This window comes from Callithrix jacchus, chromosome 17 (genome assembly GCF_049354715.1).
Source record: "Callithrix jacchus isolate 240 chromosome 17, calJac240_pri, whole genome shotgun sequence".
Lineage (NCBI taxonomy): Eukaryota > Metazoa > Chordata > Mammalia > Primates > Cebidae > Callithrix > Callithrix jacchus.
In genome coordinates, this window is record NC_133518.1 from 6,171,602 (window position 1) to 6,196,403 (window position 24,802).

The 24,802-nt window shown below is 50.4% G+C and overlaps 1 protein-coding gene across 1 annotated transcript; it reads right to left on the reverse strand.

Annotated features, from left to right (window-relative positions):
• Positions 1 to 13,365: 13,365 nt before the first annotated feature.
• On the reverse strand, positions 13,366 to 24,748 carry LOC144580052 (uncharacterized). Its single transcript, XM_078355013.1, has 4 exons — positions 24,547 to 24,748; positions 16,396 to 16,566; positions 15,174 to 15,290; positions 13,366 to 13,913 (listed from the first exon to the last, which is right to left on the reverse strand). The coding sequence occupies exons 1-4, from the start codon at positions 24,746 to 24,748 to the stop codon at positions 13,507 to 13,509; spliced, it is 897 nt and encodes a 298-aa protein (XP_078211139.1). The 3' UTR covers positions 13,366 to 13,506.
• Between the last annotated feature and the right edge of the window lie 54 nt (positions 24,749 to 24,802).

Sequence of the window (24,802 nt, forward strand, 5' to 3'; positions counted from 1 at the left end):
AGGCTGGGATTTCAGCAGAGAAGTGGGTTAAGGTTTGGTCATACTCAAAAAAGGTGGTCCGTAGGCTTGGGAAGCTGGGTCAGGGAAGGAGGATGTGGGTGGTCATGGGGCCGGGTGCAGTGGCTCACATGTGTAATCCCGGTACTTTGGGAGGCTGACGGAGGTGGATCACTTGAGGCCAGGAGTTCTAGACCAGCCTGGCCAACATGATGAAACCCTCATCTCTACTAAAAATACAAAAATTAGCCAGACGTGGTGGCACGTGCCTGTAATCCCAGCCACTTGGGTGGCTGAGGCAGGAGAATCACTTGAACCTGGTAGACTGCAGTGAGCAGAGGTCACACCACGGCACTCCAGCCTGGGAGATAGAGTGAAAGTTCGTTTAAAAAAAAAATACAGAAAAGGTGGTCATGAGACATGTAAGGACTTTTTTTAAAAATCAAAAAAGATCTGTCAAAGCAGCCTTGTTGCCTTCTGTCTGCCAGGGGCAAACGTGCCTCACATCCTCCGGGATCACAGGAACTCACACAGGGTACACAGCAGGAAAAGGATTGCCAAGCAGGCAGATCTCCCCTACACCAGACAGTGAATGGACAGAGACCCTGGAGGCACCTCCAGAAAAGCAGAGATGGGACCCACTGCTGCCAGTCTCCTTCCCTTCCCTTCTGGAGCTCGAGAACCCCCATTCCAGGCCCTGCAACCCCATAAACAAATTCCTTCCTCCAAGAGGCCCCAGGACAGAAGGTAGCTGTGGTTATGGTGAGCAAGCTGACCTGCCCCACTCTACCCACCCCAAACTCACCATCCCAGGGCCCTCTGTTACCACAAACACAGTCAGAAATCTTCCTTGGCCACTTTACACATCTCCCCCATCTGGAATCTGCTCCTCAGCCATTCTGGTAACATTTTCTCAAACTCCAAGATGGTCCTGGCTCTCTGGAACATGAGCAAGCCTATGGAGTATGCAGGCACACTCACAACTGCTCACAAGAGCACACACACAGCCAGGGCACACACTCACAACCACACAAAACAGCACACACACCACCAGGGCACACCCTCTACAGAGTATTCATGCACACTCACAACCACACACAAGAGCACACACGCCACCAGGGTGCACACTTCACCCTTGCCCCATGCTTGATGCATAGATCCCAAAGGTTTGGCTGATCTACAGATTCAAAGACAAAAAAGTAGGCCAGGCAGGTAGTTCACACCCATAATCCAAGCACTTTGGGAGGCTGAGGTGGGCAGATCACCTGAGGTCAGGAGTTAGAGACCAGTCTGGCCAGCATGGCAAAACCCTGTCTCTACTAAAAACACAAAAATTAGCCAGGCATGGTGTTGGGCACCTGTAATCCCAACTACTTGGGAGGCTGAGGCATCACTTGAACCCTGTGAGGCAGGGGCAGAGGTTGCAGTGAGCTGAGGTTGTGCCATTGCACTGCAGCCTGGGCACCAGATATAAATATTTCCAAAAGCAGGAGCTTCCTATCAGAAAGTGCTGGATCCTGGAATCCCACAGTAGGGGACGGTTCAAACACCATTTAGTCCCACCCTCTTCCAAGCTTGGAATCCCCTCTGCATTGTCCTAGTCACTATACTCCTCATTTTCCCAGTATCTCTTCAACAATATCAACAATCCAATTAAGAGGGCCTTAATAGGCAGGCGAGGTGGCTCACGCCTGTAATCCCAGCACTTTGAGGCAGAGGTGGATGGATGACCTCAGCTGAGGAGTTCAAGACCAGTCTAGGAAACACGGTGAAACCCCGTCTCTATCAAAAATATGAAAATGAGCCAGGCGTCGTGGCACATGCCTGTAGTCCCAGCTACTTGGGAGGCTCAGGTGGGAGAATCGCTTGAGCCCGGGAGGCGGAGATTGCAGTGAGCCACCACTGCACTCTAGCCTGGGTGACAGGGCAAGACTCTGTCTCAAAGAAAAAAAAAAAAAAAAAAGGAGGGCCTTAATAATGAGAAATGGGTTACATGAAAGCTTTTCTCCCTGTAATGCCCCATGTACACCTGCCTCCCGTGACCACAGAACGTGTCTGCTCCCTCTTTCACAGGCTTCTCTGCAGATATCTGAAGGAACTCTCCCTTTTTCAAACCTAGTTCCAACAACTGTTTTTTTTTTTCCTTTTGAAACAGAGTTTTTGCTCTGTCACTCACGTTGGAGTGCAGTGGCATGATCTTGACTCATTGCAACCTCCACCCCTTGGGTTCAAGCAATTCTCCTGCCTCAGACTCTAGGGTAGTTGGGACTACAAGCCCACACTACCACACCTACCTAGTTTTTGTATTTTTAATAGAGATGAGGTTTCACCATGTTGGCCAAGGTGGTCTCAAACTCTTGACCTCAGGTGATCCACCCACCTCAGCCTTCCAAAGTGCTGGTATTACAGGGGTGAGCCACCATACCTGGCCGCCAACAACCATTTCTTAAGACAGTCTCCGGTCTTCTCCCAAACCTGGTTACCACCTCTGAACCCATCCTATGTATTGGTTTCCTCAGCACGTAAAAAGTGTTAAGGCCAGGATGAAGTAGAGCAGAAGTGTCACCTCCATTGTTCTTTGCACAGCCACACCTGCTAGACCTGACACTCAAAGAACATAGGCTAAAGCTTCATCAAACCTGAGTAAACACTGCAGAGCTTCTGCAGATTCTCAGGCCCCACCCCAGACCTGAGAACAAACCATAGAAGAGATTCACTGCTGGATGGATGGTTGGATGGATGGATGTATCTGCCCTGGCCTCCTGCAGAAAGTCCTCTGCCTAACAAAGCCTGGAGTCTTCTCTCCTTCCTCTAACCCCTCGTCTGCTCTTGATCACCTACAGCTTTGCAGAGCTGCTAATTATAATCCACATGTGTGTCCCTGGCTTCCCAGCTTGTCTTTGAGCTCCTGACTTCCTCTAGTCTGGGTCACCTCCCTCAAAGTTGTAAGATCCTGAGTCTCCTCCTAATGCTCTGTTATGAGCTCCCCATGAGCAGGACCAGGTTCACACTTCCCTTCTTTCCAACACACCACAGTAGAGGTTCACTGCTGAATGGATGGATAGATGGATGGATGGATGGATGATTAGATGGATGGATAGATGGATGGATAGATGATGACTGAATGGATGGATGGATAGATGATTGGATGGATGATTAGATGGGTGGATAGATGGATGGATGGTTAGATGGATGGATGATTGGATGGATGGATGGATGGATGGATGATTAAATGGGTGGATAAATGGATGGATGATTAGGTGGATAGATGATTGGATGGATGGATGGATGAATGTATGAATGATGACTGAATGGATGGATGGATGACTGAATAGATGGATGGATGATTAGATGGGTGGATGGATGGATGGATGGATGATTAGATGGGTGGATAGATGGATGGATGAATGGATGAATGGATGAATGGATGATTAGATGGGTGCTGATGGTAGTCAATGACCATGTGCTGAACTGGGGAGGCCCCCACACTGGGGTCTCTGCCTAGACTCACCTGCAGGTGCCAGATGTGCTCACTTTCCTTGGAGACCTTCTCCACAGTCTCTCCCATCAAGGCAATGAGCATGTTGAGAAGCAGAACGAAGGTGAGGATGACATAGGTGATGAGCAGGAACAGAAAGAGAATGGGATACTTGGAGTTCTGCTGGATGTTCAGGTCACCCAGGCCTATGGTGAGCTTGAAGAGCTCCAGAACTGCATCCCTGAAGCTGCCATAGGAGCTGCAGTCTTTGTTGTCTTTGGGACACTTCTCGATCAGCGAGGCCAGGGCTAGGGGAACATAACAGGGTGCTCTCCTCAGCTCTCTGCCTGGCCAATTATTCTACAAGCTTGCATGTATTTGCCCACACAACAAGCCTGCTGCCTCCTTCTCTCTGGCCATTAATCATCTCCAGCTTCAGGTCCTCCCAAAGTGTCATCAGGCTGGTGTATCTGCCCTGGCATCCTGCAGAAAGTCCTCTGCCTAACAAAGCCTGGAGTCTTTTCTCCTTCCTCTAACCCCTCGTCTGCTCTTGATCACCTGCAGCTTTGCAGAGCTGCTAATTATAATCCACGTGTGTGTCCCTGGCTTCCCAGCTTGTCTTTGAGCTCCTGACTTCCTCTAGTCTTGGTCACCTCCCTCAAAGCTGTAAGATCCTGAGTCTCCTCTTAATGCTCTGTTATGAGCTCCCCATGAGCAGGACCAGGTTCACACTTCCCTTCTTTCCAACACACCACAGTAGAGGTTCACTGCTGAATGGATGGATAGATTGATGGATGGATGGATGATTAGATGGATGGATAATTAGATGGATGGATGGACAGATTAATGCATGATTATATAAATTGATGGATGGATGATTGGATGGATGGATAATTAGATGGATGAATGGATGATTATATGGATGGATGGATGGATGGATGATTAGATGGATGGATAATTAGATGGATGGATAGATGGATAAATGAATGGATGATTGGATGGATGGATGGATGGATGGATGGATGGATGGATGGATGGATGGATGGATGGATGAATGGATGATTGGGATGGATGGATGGATGGATGATTAGATGGATGGATAGATGATTAGATGGATGGATGGATGGATTCTTGGAAAATTCTTAGAAAATGGCAAGCATGGGAAGTGCCCCACTGGTAGCTGATATAAGTGTTGCTGAGGCCACCATGCACTTTGTCATTTTGACATCTGTATAAAGTGTTTACGATGTGGGAGTTACTATTATTTACAAATCAATTACCTACCCCAAATCCAAGCAAAAAACCGATATATACGAACAAGAACTTCAGAACGTCATGCAAAAGGACCTACAAGGAAAGAAACAGAATTGAAGTGTAAGGTGCAAGCACATATTCACCGTACCCTGATCTTCCTGCTTCCCACCCTCTCCCAGCCCCCACCCTAATCGTCCCTTTACGTAGGCCATTCTCCCCTCCCCCAGCCAAATCTTCCTGATGCTCCAAGGCTCAGCTCTGGATCCCACCTCCTCCAGGAAGCCTTTTGTTCCTGCTCCAGCCCCAGGTTCTCTTCTCCCTGTGATCTGCCCTGTACTTTTCACCATAGGTTCTGACATCTGGAATCCTCATACTTCCTGGGGGCAGTGGCATGCTGGAGCCAGCTCACAACACCTCACAAGAGCTGATAGTTACATTTTCCTGAAGCCTGTGAGCTGCTTGTTAAACACAGCCATTACTCGGAACTAAATCAAACTTTCAGTTAGAAGATGAGTAAGTTCTGGGGATTTAATGTACAGCACGATGACTACAGTCAGCAACACTGTGCTGTGTGCTGGAAATTCGCTAAGAGAATAGATCATAGATGTTCTCACTGCACACAAAGAAATAGCAACTATGTGCGGTGACAGGTGTGGTAACTAATTGAAATTGGAAATCATTTCACAATATATACCTATATCAAATCCTTGCATTGCAAAAAAAATTAAACCATATAAACTTACAATTAAATAAGTTATATTTTTTTAAAAAGACAGGCCAGGCACAGTGGCTCAATCCTTAAGACAGTGATTGAGAAAGTGTTAATCCACATCACATTTTTAAATCTGTTCTGTCTGCAGCCTTTACACTGTGTACAGCACACACATATCAATAAAAGATTCTTCCAGTGTTTGCAAATTATCATCCAATTCAGCAAAGAAGTTGCTCACATCATTGATAAACAAGTAAAGTTCAACATAAATCTTAACTGTCTCACTTTGATCACTGCTTATAAAGAAGAATAGCAGCCAACATTCATGTCTGAACAGCACTCTTGTCAATTGCAACTAAAGGTTGATGACAAGAACTAGAATTCAATAAAAAACAACAAATAAGCCAGGTGCACTGGCTCACACCTGTAGTTCCAGCACTTTGGGAGGCCGAGGCAGGCAGATCACCTGAAGTTAGGAGTTCAAGGCCAGCCTGGACAACATGGTGAAACCCTGTTTCTACTAAACATACACAAATTAGCCAGGCGTGGTGGTACATGCCTGTAATTTCAGCTACTCGGGAGGCTGAGGAGGGAGAATCGCTTGAATATGGGAGGAGGAGGTTGCACTGAGCTGAGACTGGGCCACTGCACTCCAGCCTGGAGGACAGAGCAAGATTCAGTCTTAAAAAAAAAAGCAATAAATTATTCTAAGACTCAACTGGCTACGTGGAATTTACAATAAACTGTATATTTTCATTATTTACAAATTGCATGATAGACCTCTTTTAATAGTAAAATGTATAAGTGTATGTGTATACATACACATACCTATATATGCATATTCCACCTACACACACCTATATATGCATATTCCACCTACACACACACACACACACACACACACACACACACACACACACACGAGTGGTTGTTAAATGTTTACCAGCACGCCACTGCCCAGGGGTGAGAACATTCCTTCACAAAGCGTCCCCTCCCCAGTGCCCCACAAGCCCAGGGGATTTAAGGTCTGGACGCCTGAAGCCTGACTGAAAGCAAATGGAGACCACGGCATTTGGGGAAAAGAGCAGTGGCCGCCCTTGGTCAGCCCCTCTGCCTCTGCAGATCCCAGTGTCCCCATCTGAAAAGTGGCCATCCTCTGAGGGCCCTCCCACTGGCATGGCTCCCAACGCACCTTCTGGATCATGATGCTGTACATGCCCATGGACTGGAATCCCCACGTGTAGTAGAGCATGTTCACCCAGCCCAGGGCCATGGCCAGCACAAGGCAGGCAAGGCACTCTATGTAGGCAAACAAGTATAAGAAGTCAGACAGTATCACAAGCAGAGCTTGGATAAAACTGTTCAGGAGACACAGGAAACACCAGCCTTACTTACTACTCCTCAGCATCAGGGCAAAGACATGCAAATCCCCAAACCTCCCCTACACCCCCTGAACAGTCACCCGGGTCAAGGGTGCTGAAGAGATAGGTATCAGGCTGCCCCAGATCCATGCAGCCACTGTAGAATTCAGCCTGTAGAAGCATCACCAGAGGCCAGTCACAGCCCATGGTAGGCTTACTGCAGCTGATTGGGACTTAAAAAAAATACAAATCCACAGGGACACAGAAGGTTCTAGGGTACAGCCCAGGAGGCTGTATACTTTTTAAGTTACCCACATGGGCCGGGTGTAGTGGCTCACGCCTGTAATCCCAACACTTTGGAAGGCCGAGGAGGGAGGAGCGCTTCAGGTTGGCCTGAGTGGCACAGCAAGACCTTGTCTCTACAAATAAAAAATATGTAGAAAAATAATCTAAGTCACCCACAGAATTTCTGATTCCCACACTGATTTGAGAATTTTTAGAGTAGACCAAAAATGTGGCAAATGACTGAATTTTTAACCAAAATGACAAAAACTGCCAATATCTATACTGATGAGCCAATCACAATAAGTCCCCCAAACCCTACTTTTTAAATCTTTCTGTGTGCATGGGAGATTGAGTCTCACTCTGTTGCCCAGGCTGGAGTGCAGTGGCATGATCTCTGCTCACTGCAACCTCTGCCTCCCAGATTCAAGCAATCCTCTTGCCTCAGTCTCCTGAGTAGCTGGAATCACAGGTGTGCAGCACCACGTCCAGCTAGTTTTTGTATTTTAGTAGAGACGGGGTTTCACCATGTTGGCCAGGCTAGTCTCAAACTTCTGACCTCAGGTGACCCACCTGCCTTAGCCTCCCAAAGTGCTGGGATTACAGGCATGAGCCACTGCTCCCAGCCTCAAATCTCTCTAAAGTGTGATATATGGTAAGTGAAATAAGCTAATCCTAAAAAAACAAGTACTATATGACTCAACATATAAGGTACCTAAAATAGTCCAATTCACAGGGAAAGAAGGAAGCATGGTGGTTATGGTGGGGGGGGCTCGAAGGGAAGCAGAGGAGTAGGGGCTGTTGATTAATAGGTGTGGAGTTTCAGTTTTGCAGGACGGAAAGAGTTCTCAACACTGACTGCCCAACAATGTACTTCACAGTATTGATTTGTACACTTAAACAATGGTTACGACGGTAACTTTATGTTATGTGTACTTCACCACAATTAATTTTTTTCTTTGAGACGGAGTCTCCCTCTATTGCCAAGGCTGGAGTGCAGTGGCATGATCTCAGCTCACTGCAACCTCTGCCTCCAGGGTTCAAGCAATTCTCCTGCCTCAGCCTCCCAAGTAGCCGTGCATGCCACCACACACAGCTTTTTTGGAGAGACACATATTTTTTGTAGAGAGACAAGGTTTTGCCAGACTGGTCTCAAACTCCTGACCTCAGGCTTCCCAAAGTGCTAGGATTACAGGTGTGAGCCATCGTGCCCAGCCCACAATTAAAATGTTTTTAAGTACGGTATATCCCAAACATACAAAATCAAAAGCTACTATACAGTCCATAATGCAGACGTCTAGATACAAACACTGTCTTACTTATAACATTAGGCAGTTTCCAAAGTTATAACATAGTTAACCAAAGTGATGACACAGGCAAAGTTGTAAGAAAAGCAGAGATCAATCGAAAGATCAATTTGATTGATTGTAAGATCAATCAAAAGGTTGATTGATCAACTGCTTTTCAGAATGAAATGAAGAATGTCAACACCTTCCTCTACACTAACAAAACAAGAAGCAGAAGAGGCCGAGCACGGGGGCCCATGCCTGTGATCCCAGCACTCTGGAAGGCCAAGGTGGGTGGATCACTTGAGGTCAGGAGTTTGAGGCCAGCCTGGTCAACATGGTAAAACCTCATCTCTTCCAAAAACACGAAAATTAGTCAGTGGTGGTAGCCGGCACCTGTAATCCCAGCAACTCAGGAGGCTGAGGCAGGAGAATTGCTGAGGCAGAGGCTGCAGTGAGCCAGGATTGTGTCACTGCACTCCAGCTTGGGCGACAGAGTCACACTCCGTCTCGAAAAAAAAGTGAAGAGCAAGATAATGCCTTGGTGCTTTTTGTCTGCACTAAAACCAGTGTCTGCGTAAGTGGATTTTGTCTGGAATCATAATAGTTCCTCCCACGTGTTTTGCATTGTGGGGCAGTACTGGCTGACCCATTTCCTGCAGGATCTGGGGGCTTCCCCTGCCCTCGGGGATGAAGAACTCAATTCATGCCTCTGGAAGGCGGGGAACCTACTTAATAGAACACCTAGGTATTTGGAAACACTCAAGGTCCTAGAGACCTAGCTTCCCAAATGCTCAGAAGAGAGACTTGAGTAGGGTCTAAAGCGCTTCCAAGCCCGATTTTCTTCATCCCAAGCTGCAGAATCTGTTCTGCTCCACAGCAGCAGCGCTAAATCAACTTCTGTTCATTCAGAGGCAGAGGTCACACGCGCCGTGATGTTAGCTACATGTGAGCTCCTGCAGAGGCTGCTGAGCTGGGCTCTCTGCCTGGGACCCTGGGATCATCAAACCAGCACTAGCTTGGAGTGAAGACGACCAAGGGCTGGAGCTTCATGTGACTCTGAGTGACTCACCTCCCTGCCCAGGGAGCTTTGATGGTGTCCACAGATGAGATCAATAATTTCTCAGGTACCTTCCAGTCCTGATCTGCCCAGGTCTCAGACAGCAACTTCTAGGTCCCCGTAACTAGGGGGTTTAGGGCCCCATGTGACTAGAACATCCCTTTGTCAAAACCTAACAGGACGCTAAGCCTGCTCCTGCCTTCCCCATGCTGCCTTCTGCCTGGGGCTCTGTGACAGGTGGAGTCGGCCATTGCCACCAGCAGATGGTGGGCACTGCCTGAAGTCTTCTTTCTTTCTTTTCTTCCTTTTTTTTTTTTTGAGACGGAGTCTTGCTCTTGTCGCGCAGGCTGGAGTGCAGTGGTGCAATCTTGGCTCACTGTAACCTATGCCTTCTGGGTTCAAACGATTCTTCCTGCCTCAGCCTCCCGAGTAGCTGGGACTACAGGTGTGTGCCACCACGCCCAGCTAATTTTTTTATTTTTGGTAGAGACAGGGTTTCGCCAGATTGGCCAGGCTGGTCTCAAACTCCTGACCTCAGGTGATGTGCCCGCCTTGGCCTCCCAGAGTACTGGGATTACAGGGGTGAGCCCCTGTGCCTGGCTGCCCTGAAGTTTTCTGATCCTGTCCACTGGCATCCATGTGTCTCCTGCTAGGAGGGAGAGGAGATCCCTGGCGTGTCCCTGTGGCAGAGTGCCTGGGATGCTTTTTCAAGGGGAACGCAGTGGCCACCACACAGGACGTCAGCCCCGCCTGTGAGGTGGTAGCCAAGGTGCCAGACCTTCTTACAATACAAAGTGAAACCAGGCATCCGAGAGGATGGACTGCAGATCTGAGCGTCTCAGCAGGAAGATCACAATGCCCTAAGGCCAGGAAGGAGAGAAAAGTGGTTCCCTCTTCATGGCCCTTGCTGGGGGAGCTGAGCGGGGGGTGCTTTCCCAGGACCGAGACTCAGTGAGGGTTGAACGTGCGAAGGCCTGGCTCGAGCCCAGGTGACAGATATGAAAGGGGACCTGTGCCTGGGGGGGGCATAGGCAGCTCCACGGTGAAGATGGGCGTACCCTCAAATCTCACCTCCCTCAGTCCTTACCCCATTCTCACCCCAGAACCTGCAAAGCGGTACAATGTACAGCTACCTTCCATTCCCCAAATCCAGCCTCTGAGCCTTTGCTCATGCTGTTCCCCACACCCGCCCTGTAGTGACCTTGTCCCCATGGTCCTCATGCCCAATCCTACTCCACCAGAATAAGTGCCAGGTCTGCCTTCGAGCATCTGTTATCCCCTGGCCCCAGATAAAATTCACCTCCCTTCCTCTGAACACTGATCTGAACCCAGCTTAGGGTCTTGTTTGGTCTACTGTCAAGTCTTGATATTTGTGCCCATACTGTATCCCCCACCAGGCTATGAACTCAAAGACGGTAAACTCGTCCCATCCCTATCACCTCCTCCACGGCCACACATATATAGAAGGTGTTCAGGTTACATGGGTTGATTCATTGAATGGATGAATGGATGGATGGACAGATGGATGGATGGACAGACAAATGGATGAATGGGTGGATGAATGGATGGATGGAGAGATGGACAGACAGACAAATGGATGGATGAATGGATGGAGGGATGGATGGATGGAGGGATGGAAAGATGGTTGAATGAAGGATAGAAGGATGGTCGGTAAGGATGAGTGGGCATATGAATGGATGAATGAGTGGCTGGTTCCATGAAAGAGAGCAGGTGATCGGATGGGTGATGGGGGTGGGAGAGGAGGATGGACACTGAGGGGCTGGGATGGTAAATGGTGGAGAGTTGGGCAGATGGATAGAGAAGTAGATGGATGGAGTAGGGAGGATAGGCCAGCTTTATTCATTTGTTCCAACTCAGAGAGCTAAGGCTTGGGAAGGAAATGCCTCCCCAAAGCTCCCCAGCTGTAATGGCAGAGCAGACAGGGATGAAGGCCAGGCCCACTGCCACCTGCCCACCTTAAGGGATGGTACAGAAGGGCCGAGTGGCCACTCATCTCTTTCACAGAGATGCACGTGGCCCAGATGAGCACAAACATCCTCCCCAAGAGCTGCAGCCACCCCATCTTGTGGGTCAGGGCCAAGGGGTGCAGAGGGTCCGGGAAGAAGGAGGAGGGGTGGTCAGAATAGGGATAAAGAAGGGCCGAGCTGGCCCCAACACTAGAGCAGCCAAAACACAGGAAAACCGCTCAAGCCAGGTCTGAGGCCAGAGTGAAACCCCATCTCTGTACAGGTCGAGAGAAGGAAGAGCCACTCCCTGACCCCCATCCTCCCCACCCTTGATGGAAGCCCAGATCTCTACAACGAGGAGTATCATCCAATCCGTGCTAAGCACCCTCATGCTCTACTGCAACAGCCTTTCCAGAATCCTCCGTATTCAAACACTCAACATGGCCTCACAGCACAGTTAATAAAGCCGAGGCTCCATGCCCCACGTGATGGATGGGAAACCAAGGCCCAGCAGGCAGGGAGCACTTAGCCCTCTCCCATTTCCTGCAGCCCTCACAGCAGAAACACCTGACCAGTTCTATATTTAGACAGAGACCCTGGGCAGGGCCTGAGTCTCTGAATTCTCCAACTTCCCCCAACATGGGTCTACCTGAGACTCAGCACCTGGGCCTTAGCCCAGGTGGGACCTGGAGTCTATTTTGCAAAGCTTCCTGGGTGGATCCAAGTGCAGGGATCGGATTTTGGATGCAGAGCCGCTGCTCTCTGGCTTCCTACGTTCTGAAAGCTAAGCTCTGGGTCACCCCAGGTTGGGGACATGGGCTTCCTAGGGCACCAATGCAAGACCCAAGAGGAAGGGACTGCTGGGAAGGACAGCATCCAAGGCCTGGTCTCAGCTGACCCAGGGGGTTCCATCCTGTCTGTCACGAGAGTCTAGCCAGAGAGCTCCAAGGGCTAAGGCCAAGTCTCTCAGTCCCGAACCCCAGCCTGTAAAAGCCCCAGGATGATGGGCAACCTGGGCAGCATCCAGAAAAGTTTTCTGGAGGACATGGAACAGAGGAGGGGAGCAGGGGACAGGTGCCTCCCCCATGCTGGCCACAGCAGGCACACTGTCCCCTAGAGAACAAGGGCATCCTGGGGCCATGCTTCATGCAGGAAGCCTCCTCCCTGGGCTGGGGCAGCAGGGGCAGCACACGCCAGTGTCACACAGGGAAGCCGGCCTTGGAGAAAGCTCCATCTGCAACCACAAGCTATTCCTCAAAGCCTCGGCAAGCTGTGGCCCTGAGGGTGGGCAGAAGCCGAGGGGAGGCAGCCACACAATCCCTCCTCTGTTGAAGCTGTTCTCCAGCTCCTCCTCCCCCACGGAAGAATAAATAGGGCCCTTGTGGGGCCCAACCCTGGCCACTTGGGACAGAATCAAGGCCCTCAGGGCAGCTGATGGGGGTTGGGAGGGGAGGGGAATAGGGGGAGGGAGATGGGGGAGAGGGGAAGAGAGTGGGTACCCTGAGGCTGGCAACGCTGTGATTACTCAATAGCCACCACCCCCCAGCGTTCTCCTTCGGCTTCCAGGGAGCCATGGCCTCCTCGCAGAGGGCAGAGAAAGTGAGGCTGAGGAACACGCTTGGTCCCCAGGATCAGTCCCCCAGAACATGAGGTCCAGCCATGACTCCAACCCCTGAAAGAGATCCATCCAGCCTTCACCAAGGCTCCCAGCTAAGCCTCGACTTCTCAGCCGCGTCACACAAGGCAAGAAGGGCCCGAAGCAGCCACACTCTGCTGGGGACGTGGCATGGAGTTCCAACCCGACAGCCAGGCTGGGGTCTCTCCATAACTGGGAAATGGCAGACCATTGGTTCTGGGCCGGAGCAGCCGTCCTGAAACTCCTGTCCTCATGAGGGGCAGAAATCCCCGAGGGTCACCCACTCAGCCCTGCGGGGGCTACGGTATCACCTCAGCCTCAGGCTCCCCCAGAGCAGCCCTTGCAGGACAAGGGATGGAAACGCGGTGGATTGGGGACAGAAATGTGGGGATCGGGTGCACAGGCCGAATGGCGCCAGCTCCGTGGGGCCCCTCAGAATAAACCCACCTCTGCCGCCACTGCATTTCTGGACCTCAGGCTGGGACCTTCCTAAGCCCGCGGCTGTGCTCTGTGGATCCCCCGTCGAGGGCCCCGGAGGCTGAGGGAGTGACCGCTGTTCCCCCGTGCCCAGGCCCCACACCCCGCACCCCGGGCCGCATCTTGGCCTTGCCCATCTTGGCCACCAGCTGGAGTGGCGTGAGGCCGTCATTGTTGCGCGTGGTCTCCAGCTCCCAGCTGCCGCTGCGCCACAGGATCATGTTGTACATGCGCTTCACGAGATCATTCTGCGTCTGGAAGTTCTCGGCCATGGTCACCAGGGCGTGGAGGATGTTGTTGCCCCGTGAATCCTGGGAGGCAATGTCGGTGCACTGGTGCTCCATCAGCAGTTCCACGATCTTGGGCTTGTTGGTGCACACCGCCAGGGCCAGGGGCGTCTCGCCTGGGGGAGGAGGGCGCCGAAGCTGGGTTCTGGGTCCTTGGCTTAGGTCGCAAGCAGCATTCCCCAAGCTGCAGGACTGGGGCCCACACCCTGTCTCAGCAGGATTGGCAAGTGAGGTTCCCTGGTCCTCTCCCCATCTCCTGCTTCTGTGGGGGAGGATGAAGCTACATCACTGTGCAGCCTCCTGACTGGCCTCCCTGCTGCCACCCTGGCCCTTCTGTACCCTTCTGGGGTACAACCTGTTAGCGCCTCCCCCAGAATGAAAGCTCAAGTTCCCATGACACCCACAAAGCCCTGTGTCCTCTGACCTCTCCTCCTCTCCCATCACTCACTCCCCTGACAATAGCTTTCCTCCAACACGTGGCCAGCCCCAGGCCTTTGCTTGGCTATTCCCGCTGCTCATAGACAGCCAGTCCCTCACTCCCTCACCTCCTTCAAGTACTTGTTCAAACGTCACCTTTCAGTGATCCAGCCTAACTGGCTCTATTTAAAACTAAAGAATTTAAAACTATTTAACTCTATTTAAAATTGAACTGTTTAATTCTATTAAAATTAAAATAAGGTGGTGGGTCACGCCTGTAACCCCAGCACTCTGGGAGGCCAAGGCAGGCGGATCACCTGAGTTCGAGACCACCCTGACCAACATGGAGAAACCCTGTCTCTACTAAAAATACAAAAAAATTAGCCGGGCATGGTGGCACATGCCTGTAATCCCGGCTACTTGGGAGGCTGAGACAAGAGAATTGCTTGAACCTGGGAGGCGAAGGTTGCTGTGAGCCAAGATCAAGCCATTGCACTCCAGCCTGGGCAACAGAGGGAGACTCCATCTCAAAAATAATAAATAAAATTAAAATCCACCCCTCTCTTGCCACAGACAGAACTCCTAATGCCTGTCCTCTCTGCTTTACTTTGCATTTTTGAAGAGCACTTATCATTTCCTGTCATATTACACTGGCTCCAACCAGGTTCTCCGTGCAGGGCAATGGTACACACTAGGAACTGGACAATACCGTTTGCCAGGACACCCAGACCTGGACACCCAGGGCTGCCCAGAGCACAGGCTAGCTAGTCCTGCTGATAAAAAAAAACTACCCAGAATATAGTCCCAGCTACTTTGGAGGCTGAGGCGTGAGAATCACTTGAACTCAGAAGGCAGAGGTTGCAGTGAGCCAAGATTGCACCACTGCACTCCAGCAGCCTGGGCAACAGAGCCAGATTCCATCATCAAAACCCCAGAAGAGAAAACAAATGGGTGATCACCAGTCAGGCAAGACTGGATGGGAGGAGGGGTCTCCTCTGCAACAGAGTTGCGCAGAGAACTTTCCGGAGCCCGTGGTTCCTGTCCTGATTGCAGTGGTGGTGAGCCAACCGTCCATGCTGTGAAAATGAACAGAACCGTGCTCTAAACGGCTGGATTTTACTCTGTCTACATTATGCATTTCCATTTGTTTTTGTAGAGCATCCTAACCCCAGTTGCTTTTGGACTCTGTAACTTGTCAGGCAGAGGAGTTTGGTCCTCTCACTCTCGACTTCCGACTCCCTGTTTGCAGTCCTGAGAGGCACTGGACCCGGCACACCGAAGTCAATGCCAGCTACACTGGGGCAAGTCCTTCCCTTTCACAGAGCAGTCTCCTCACCTGTAAAATGTGGCTGCCTCCTTGGCCTCTCCCAGGTCTCTGTTCCCTCAGAGGGATGTCCAGGATGATGCTTCTAAGACCACCAGGTGACACCCCCGGGGAATGTGGGCTTCTCCCCCTCTCACCTCCCAGCCCCTCCTTCTCTGGTCCACACTGATGTCCTCCCAGATGGACATCTCCAGCCTCCTCCTGACCCAGCTCTGTCCTCTGGGGCACCAGAGCCTCTTGACCGTGGGGGTGGAGTGCAGAGCGAGGCAGCCCCTCCCTTCCGCCCTCCACCCTTTCTCCTCCCTTCCTCCCTCTCCTTTCCTCTTCCCTCTCTGTCCTCTCTTCCTCCCCTCTTCTTACCTCCCTCCTTCCTTCCTCCTTCTCCCTCTTCCTAACTTCCTCCTCCCTTCCTCCCTCTTCCCTCTCCCTCCTCTCTCCTGCCTTCTTCCTTCTTCCCTCCTCCCTCTCCCTCCTTTCTCCTCCCTCTCCCTCCTTCCTCTCCATCCTACCTCTCCTTCCTCCCTTTCCCTCCTCCTTCTCCCTCCTCCCTCCCTCTCCCTCCTTCATTCCTCCTCCTTCTTCCTTCCTTGCTCCTCCCTTCTTCCTCCTCCTTCTTCCTCCTTCCCTGACCTTCTCCCTCTCCCTCCTCCCACCTCCCTCTCCCTCCTCCCTTTCCATCCTCCCTCCCTCCCTTCCTCCTACCTCCCTCTCTCTCCTCCTTCATTCCTCCTCCATCTTCCTTCCTTGCTCCTCCCTTCTCCCTCCTTCTCCCTCCTCCCTCCTCCCTCCCTCCCTCTCCCTCCCTCTCCCTCCTCCTTCCTCCCGGACTCGGTGCCGGGCGCGGGGGGGACACCCACAGAAGTAGAAGCTCTCGTGCTGGTTCTTGGGGTTGAAGAAGGCCCCCTTTGCGTGGGCGTTGACGTCGGCTCTGGCGGCGATGAGAAGCGCAGTGATGTCCCCCTGCCGCCGCTTGATGGCGATATTCAGCGCCGCCTGCCCTGCGGACCCGGGTAAGGGGGCGTGGGAGCCTCAGCGCCGGGGGGCGGGGGCGGGGGGCTGGCCCGCCCGCCCTCTGTGGCCTCCACACCCTCCCGTGAACCACAGGGAAATCAGGACTCCTCGCCGTGTCTCCCGCCACCGGGAATCCCAGCTTTATTCTTTGCTTCCTTCAGGCTTGCCTGGCCCAAGGAGCGCGTGTGGAGCGCCTGCTCCGAGCTTCGGCACCAGCGCGGGGTTCAGGGGTCAGGGGTGCACAGACGCAGTGTCCATGATTTTCCTCAAGAGGCCACAGTGGCTGGGCGAGGTGCCTCACGCCTGTCATCCCAGCACTTTGGGAGGCCAGGGGGGTGGATCACCTGAGGTCAGGAGTTCGAGACCAGCCTGGCCAACATGGTGAAACCACGTCTTTACTAAAATTACAAAAATTAGCTGGGCGTGGTGGTGTGCACCTGTAATCCCAGCTACTCGGGAGACTGAGGCAGGAGAATCGCTTGAACCCAGGAAGTGAAGGTTGTAGTGAGCTGAGACCGATCCACTGCACTCCAGCAGAGTGAGACTCCATCTCGGAAAGAAAAAAAAAAGCCCGCAGTGCCACTGAGAACTAAGTGCCACCATTCAGAGAGGGGCAGGAGCTGGGGGACCAAGAGCAAGGGCCCTTCACAGCCAGAGAGCATCAGGGTCTTCCCAGAGGCTCTCACCTGGGACCTCAGAAGTCTAGGAGGTTGGGTGGGGCCAGCTCCTAAGCCAGGCTAAGAGGGCAGAGCTTATACTAAGCGCTAAAGTCACAGAAGGCCTTGAAGTAGGCAACTGGCCAGATCAGAAGTTGGAGTTTGGTGCCTGGGTGCTTTCAGATCTCTCGAGCTGCAAAACTGGAGGATGCATTAGAGGCAGCCAAAACTAGGGAAAGAAATGAGGAGGCCTGAGCTAAGAGGCAGAGGGCACACGAAGGGTGGAGAAAGCAGGACGTCCGAGGACCCTCAGGACCATGGGCTGGGGAGAAGGCTGTCTCAGGTAAGGCTAGCATCTGGCCCTGGTAGGAAGTGAATTGTATGCTGGAGACTGAGCAGGAAGGGCAGAGGGAGAGGCATTCAGCCTGCTAGAGGCCGGAGAACTTCCAGATGGAAGGGACGGGCTGGGAGGAGGGGAGGGTCTCAACATGTACCAACAGAAACAGCATTTCCCAAAGAGCTGCCACCGTGCTGTGAACAAATGGTGGATTAAAGAACTAAGCTTTAAAAACAATTAGGAATTTTTAACTAACCTTTTGGTAGGGAAGATCCGAAGATCTTGCTTCTTCTTAAGCAAGATCCAAAAGGCAGAAACCACAAAGAGAAGGCTGACACGCTGGCTTACAAAAAGGCTTTTGGATTTGGGGTGTTTTGTTTGACACAGGATCTCGCTCTGTCACCCAGGCTGCAGTGCAATGTCACTATCTGGGTCACTGCAACCTCTGCCTCCCGGGTTCAAGCGATTCTCTTGTCTCAGCCTCCTGAGTAGCTGGGATTACAAGCGCGACCCACCACGCCTGGTTAAGTTTTGTATTTTTAGTAGAGACGGGGTTCTACCATGTTGGCCAGGTTGGTCTTGAAACTCCTGACTTCAGGTGACCTGCCCACCTCAGCCTCCCAAAATGCTGGGATTACAGGTGTGAGTCACCACACCTTGACACTATTATAACTTGAAATGTGCATGCATTTGAACCCAAATATTCCAATGCAAAATATTTTCCTAAACATATGTGCATCTGTGCACAGGGTCATAGAGAGGAACATGCACTGCGACATTGTCACAGCAAAACAACTGGAAACGCCTGACTGTCTGCTGGTGGTGGGGGTGGTGGTGAAATTAGCCATGATGCAGACTAAGCTGCTGAAAAGAAGCTAGACTTTCACATTTTGGTGTAGGAAGTGCTCTAAGGCCGGGCGTGGTGGCTCATGCCTGTAATCCCAGCACTTTGGGAGGCTGAGGGGGGCAGATCCCTTGAGGTCAGGAGTTCAAGACTAGCCTGACCAACATGGAGAAACCCCATCTCTACTAAAAATGCAAAAATTAGCCAGGCATGGTGGCGGGTTCCTGTAATCCCAGCTAATCCTGAGGCTGAGGCAGGAGAATCGCTTGAACCCAGGAGGTTTCAATGAGCAGAGGTCATGCCATTGCACTCCAGCCTGGGCAACAAGAGTGAAACTTCATCTCCAAAAAAAAAAAGTGTTCTAAGACGTATAGTTAATCAAAAACAACAACAACTTATAGAATACAGACAGTATGATACTATTTTATGTTAAATAAGTAAATAAAACCTCTTCTGTGCGCACATATACACGCACATATGTCAAAAGCCTAGGAAACTCCTCAAAGCATATGGGTAAAGGCCCTAACAAAAACTTATCTGAAATGTTGGACTGCTTTACAATGAAGCTGTATTCATGTAATGTGGATGTAGCTAAAAATAGTTAGGCTGGCTGTGGTGGCTCACGCCTGATATCCCAGCACTTTGAGAGGCAGAGGTAGGAGGATCACTTGAGCCCAGGAGTTTGAGACCAGCCTGGGCAACATGGTGAAACCCAATCTCTACAACAAATAGAAAAATCAGCTGGGCACGGTGGTGCACACCTATAGTTCCAGCCACTCAGGAGGCTGGGAAGGAGAATTACCTGAGCCCGGGAAGGTCACGGCTGTAGTGAGCCGTGATCATGCCACTGCACTCCAGCATGCCCAACAGAGTGAGATCCTGTCTCAAAAATTTAAAAAAGGTAAAGTAAAGCAATAAAAATATACTGTTTTGTTGAATCTGATGATGGATGTGTAGAGGTTTATTATGCTAATATCTTAACTTTAGGTTTAAAACTTTTATAGTAAAAATGTCTCAATGGAATAATTGCTTTAAAAAGTAAAACTCTGAAGACCTCTGATAAAATGCTTTAAAATGATATTAATAAAGTTGTGATTGGTTCCTCTTTAGCAGCATAGGGGAGAAGTATTAGCCCTTGCCCAGTGGGGAAACTGAGGCTCAGAGAAGCAAGGTAACCTGCCCAAAGTGTGGAATAGTGCTGCTCTGCTGGTCCCAGAGCCCCTCTGCCCCAGGTGCAGGAAACGCTGAGAGGAAGGGAGGCATCAGCAGAGAGGGTGGAACGGTGGTGGGGCTGCTTTCCAGGAAGACAAGAATAAATGGCTCCTCCCACCATTCAGAGAGAGAGTAGGTGCCCACAGCACCCCAGACCTCCTCTTTCCAGCAAGAGGCAGATTCATGAAAGAAGGAAAGCAAAAGGGGAGGCCAAGAATAGGGAGAGGGAAAGGTTTGTGACCAGGACAGCAAAGCCTCAGTAGAAACCCTAACAACCTTCTTATATTCACTCATTCAAAAAATACATGTTGAGCATCTCCTATGTGAGACCGTAAGGGCACCAGGAAATCAACTATGTTCAGTGGACTTCATCTCTGCCCTCAAAGGAAACATGCTGCTAGCAAAGGCTCATAAATCCTGCAATACTGACAAGAAGAAAGCAGGAGACCAAGGGGACTGAGAAGGGAGGAGAATTAGGACAAGCAAGCTTAAGGCACTGGCCTGAACCTCCCTGTCTACGGGACTGCTGTCAACTAGAGACAGGCTGAGAATGTGATATGGTTCATCTAGTTTCTCTCTTTGCTTTGGCTACCAGGGAGCTCAGTGTGCAGTTTAGCACTCAGTAGCAGCAACCTTCCCTAGGTTTCCTCTCCTCCACTCCATAACTTCTAGTTTGTCACAATCCTTGACTTCTTATATATAACAAAAATGCTTTTGAAAATCTGCAGAGTTCAAAGAATAAATCACAATTACTTTCTCCCATGAGAAGGGTTAAAGGCCCAAGCCAGATTCCCACCTGGCAAAAGCTAAAATGTGATCAGGCATGGTGGCTCATGTCTGTAATCCCAGAACTTTGGGAGGCGGAGGTGGGTGGATCATCTGAGTTCAGGAGTTTGAGACCAGCCTGACTAACATGGTGAAACCCCGTCTCTGCTAAAAATACAAAAAAAATCCCAGTTACTTGGGAGGCTGAGGCAGGAGAATCACTTAAACCCGGGAGGCAGAGATTGCAGTGAGCAGAGATCACACCACTGCACTCCAGCCTGGGTGACAGAGTGAGACTTTGCCTCCAAAAAAAAAAAAAAAATGCTGAACTGTTGAGTGCCCCTGGCAAGTCAGCAAGACTGCATCCAGTCATCCTTGAGCCAATCACCTTTGCCACACCTCATAAGACCCTAGAGGGCTGTTTGCTGACTCCAAAATTCAATAAGGACACACCTCACTGCTTTTCCCAAGTGGATTTGCTGGCAGGGAACCTCTCTCCCAAACCTGGTCTCCCAGGCCCGTCTCTGGCCCACTTACAAGGAAATCCACAAAACTGAGACCCAAACAGGGAAAGTTAATGATGATGCTGCTAACAGCTGACTTTCAGTGGCCCATGCCCAGCTCTCCTGCCTCACTTCCAGCCTTCTTTCCACTGCGCAGGCATGCAAAGCCCAGTCCTGTCTGGGAGGTCTCGCCCACGTCCCTCTCCTCATGCAGTCCTCAGGCCGAAGGTGACCAACCTGACTGTCCACTCTAAAGTGGCCCTTCCCAAACAGTCACTTTCTGTCATACTATCTTCACTTGTTTTCATAGTTTTTATTTATTTATTTATTTATTTATTTATTTATTTATTTTTTGAGACAGAGTCTTGCTCTGTCACCCAGCCTGGAGCGCAGTGGGGCGATCGTGGCTCACTGCAACCTCTGCCTCCCAGATTCATGATTTTCCCACCTCGCCCTCCTGAGTAGCTGGTACTACAGTTGCACACCACCACACCCAGCTAATTTTTTTTTGTAACAATGAACTGCTCTGGTGCAGGATGCCAGTAGTTGGGGACGTTGCGGGTATGAGGGGACAGCAGGTGTATGAGAAGTCTCTATATCATTTTTGGGTCAATTTTGCTGTGAACCTAAAGCTGTTCTAAAAATAAAGCTGGCCAGGTCCTTTAGCTGGCACTGCAAAACAGCACTTTGTGGGGCTAAGGAGGGAGGAGTGCTTGAGGCCAGGAGTTAAAAAGACCAGCCTGAGCAGCATAGCAAGACCATGTCTCTGCAGGGGGAAGAAAAATTGCCAGGCCTGGTGGCTCATGCATATAGACCCAGCTACTCAGGAGGCTAAGGTGGGAGAATCGCTTGAGCTCAAGAGTTTGAGGCTGCAGTAAGCCATGACCACACCACTGCACTCCCACCTGGGCAACAGAGCAAGACTCTGTCTCAAAAAAATTAAAATAAAGCTTATGATTTTTTTTTAAAAGAAAAGAAGTCGCGTGCAGTGGCTTACCTTGTAATCCCAGCACTTTGGGAGGCTGAGGTGGGTGGAGCACGAGGTTAAGAGATGGAGACCGTTCTGGCCAACTTGGCAAAACTTCGTCTCCACTAAAAATACAAAAAAAAATATCCAGGAATGGTGCCACGTGCCTGTAGTTTCAGCTACTTGGGAGGCTGAAGCAGGAGAGTCGCTTGAACCTGAAGGGTGGAGGTTGCAGTGAGCCAAGATTGCACCACTATACTCCAGCCTGGGGGACAGAGCAAGACTCCATCTCAAAAAAAAAGAAAGGAAACATACCAAATGTAGGTATGTCCTTCCTTGAACAATCTCAGGTTTCTAATCTAATAACAAAAAATTTCTATCATTAGTTTTGGAAAAGTACCCCCACTTTTGATGATCTGCCTGCCTCTGCCTCCCAAAGTGCCCACAGGATCCCTTCAGGTTCTGAGCGAATTCAAAAGCTGATCAGGCTGGGCAAGGTGGCTCACGCCTAGAATCCCAGCACTTTGGGAGGCCGAGGTCGGGGGATCACTTGAGGTCAGGCGTTCAAGACCAGCCTGGCCAACACAGTGAAATCCCATTTCTACTAAAAATATGAAAACTAGCCAGGCATGATGTCAGGCTCCCGTCATCCCAGCTACTAAGGAGGCCGAGACAGGGGAATCACTTGAACCCAGGTGGCAGAGGTTGCAGTGAGCCGAGATCACACCACTGCACTGCAGCCTGGGCAACAGAGCAAGACGCTGTCTCAAAAAGCAAACACACAAAGCGGATCCAATTTGAGAAGTTTGCAGCTGTCTGACACCCACACATTTTCTAGGAAAGGCCTACAGGTACAGCACAGAGTCCCACAGAGATGATGAAAATGCTCTTAAATTGACTGTGGTAGTTGCAACACCTCTGTGAATACATCATTGAATTGTATGCTTTAAATGAGTGAATGATACGGTATGTAAATTTTATCTCAATAAAGCTGTTAACTCCCCTCCAAAAACCACGCAGTAAAACAGAGAAAACGAAAATTAGTCATGAGCACACTAGGGAGAATTGCCTTTAGCATCTTAGTGTGCTTTCTTTGTGTGTGACACTGAATTAGAATCCTGAATTTTTATTTTCTGATTTTCATTTTCTTGTATTTGGCTATGTCATCAAATATTCCTCCAACACATGCCTTTATTTATTTATTTATTTATTTTTCATTTTTATTTATTTATTTTTGACATGGAGTCTCACTCTGTTGCCCAGGCTGGAGCGCAGTGGCATGAGCTCAGCTCACGGCAACCTCTGCCTTCCAGGTTCAAGTGATTTTCCTGCCTTAGCTTCCCAAGTACCTGGGATTACAGGTGTCTACCACCACACCCAGCTAGTTTTTGTATTTTCAGTAGAGACAAGGTTTCACCATGTTGGCCAGGCTGGTCTCAAACTTCTGACCTCAGGTGATCTGCCCACCTCGGCCTCCCAAACTGCTGGGATTACAGGTGTGAGCCACCACACCCAGCCCCAACACATGGCTTTTAACAGGCTATAATATTTCAATACATCCTGTAAATATCATGTAATGTAGTATATTGAGCTGAGTTCTGCTACTGAACATTTAGGTTGTTTCTGATTTTCTGGTTATAGCTATCACCATCAACCACTATGAGAGGCATCATGAACATTTCTTTCTTACGTTTTTTTGAGATGGAGTTTCACTCTTGTTGCCCAGGCTGGAGTGCAATGGCACAATCTTGGCTGACTGCAACCTCCACCTCCCAGGTTCAAGCAATTCTCCTGCCTCAGTAGCTGGAATTACAGGGGTGTACCACCAAGCCCAGCTAATTTTTTTATTTAGTACACATGGGGTTTCATCACGTTGGTCAAGCTGGTCTCAAATTCCTGACCTCAGGTGATCCACCCGCCTCAGCCTCCCAAAGTGCTGGGATACACGGATGAGCCACTGCACTCAGCCAATACTGTATGTTTCTAAATGATTCTAGATCTAAGTTTATATTTCCCTTTGAGTTTCTTTTTTTTTTTTTTGAGATGGAGTCTTGCTCTGGCATCCAGGCTAGACACTGCAGTGGTGCAATTTCAGCTCACTGCAGCCTCTCTCTCCTGGATTCAAGCAATTCTCCTGTCTCAGCCTCTGGAGTAGCTGGGATTACAGGCATGCCACCATGCCTGGCTAATTTTTGTATTTTTAGCAGAGATGGGGTTTCGCCAGGTTGGCCAGGCTGGTCTCGAACTCCTGACCTCAGGTGATCTGCCTACCTTGGCCTCCCAACATGCTGGGATTATAGGCATGAGCAAGGAGGCTTGAGACACTGCCCTGGCCTTCTGTTTTTTTTTTGTGTGTGTGATATGTCTCTCACCAGGCTGGAGTGCAATGGCATAATCTTGGCTCACTGCAACCTTCGCCTCCCAGGTTCAAGCGATTCTCCAGCCTCAGCCTCTCTACTAGCTGGGATTACAGGTGCCCAACAGGACACCCAGCTATTTTTTTTTTTTTTTTAGTAGAGATCGGTTTTTGCCATGTTGGCCAGACTGGCCTCAAGTGATCCACCAACCACTGCCTCCCAAAATTCTGGGATTACAGGCGAGGGCCACCGCTGCACCTGGCAGGCATGGAAGAGGTTCCCTTGGGTCCTGCTCAGAGGAGTCACGCTGGGGAAAGCAAGTGGAGGTGCTCCTTGAAGAAAATAGGGAATCTCACATCTCAGCAGTTCTGTCCTGGCCTGCCGCCCTGGATCGTCCAGCCTGGGTCGGGGTGGAAGACCTCGCCCTTCTTGACTGGGGTTGAGTGTGAGGGTCCCATTTCGCCAAAGGTCTAGCCCTGGATTCCCAGTCCCTGGCACTACCCAGCAGCTCCCGGCTCCCCCTCCCCTCCAGACCTGGCACTCGCCCTCAACCAACATGGCGCCGATGGCCTCAGTACGTCAAGCGACGTGCCCGCCGGCCTCCTCCCGCGC

Excerpts from the sequence above, each read along its gene's own strand:
- LOC144580052 (XM_078355013.1), bottom strand. The coding sequence starts at position 24,748 with ATGTTGGTTGAGGGCGAGTGCCAGGTCTGGAGGGGAGGGGGAGCCGGG. Across the intron at positions 16,567-24,546 it reads CAGGACAGAACTGCTGAGAT|GCTCCCACGCCCCCTTACCC; the intron begins GTGAGATTCCCT and ends CCCGGCGCTGAG. Across the intron at positions 13,914-15,173 it reads CATCCAGTCTTGCCTGACTG|GCGAGACGCCCCTGGCCCTG; the intron begins GTGATCACCCAT and ends CTCCTCCCCCAG.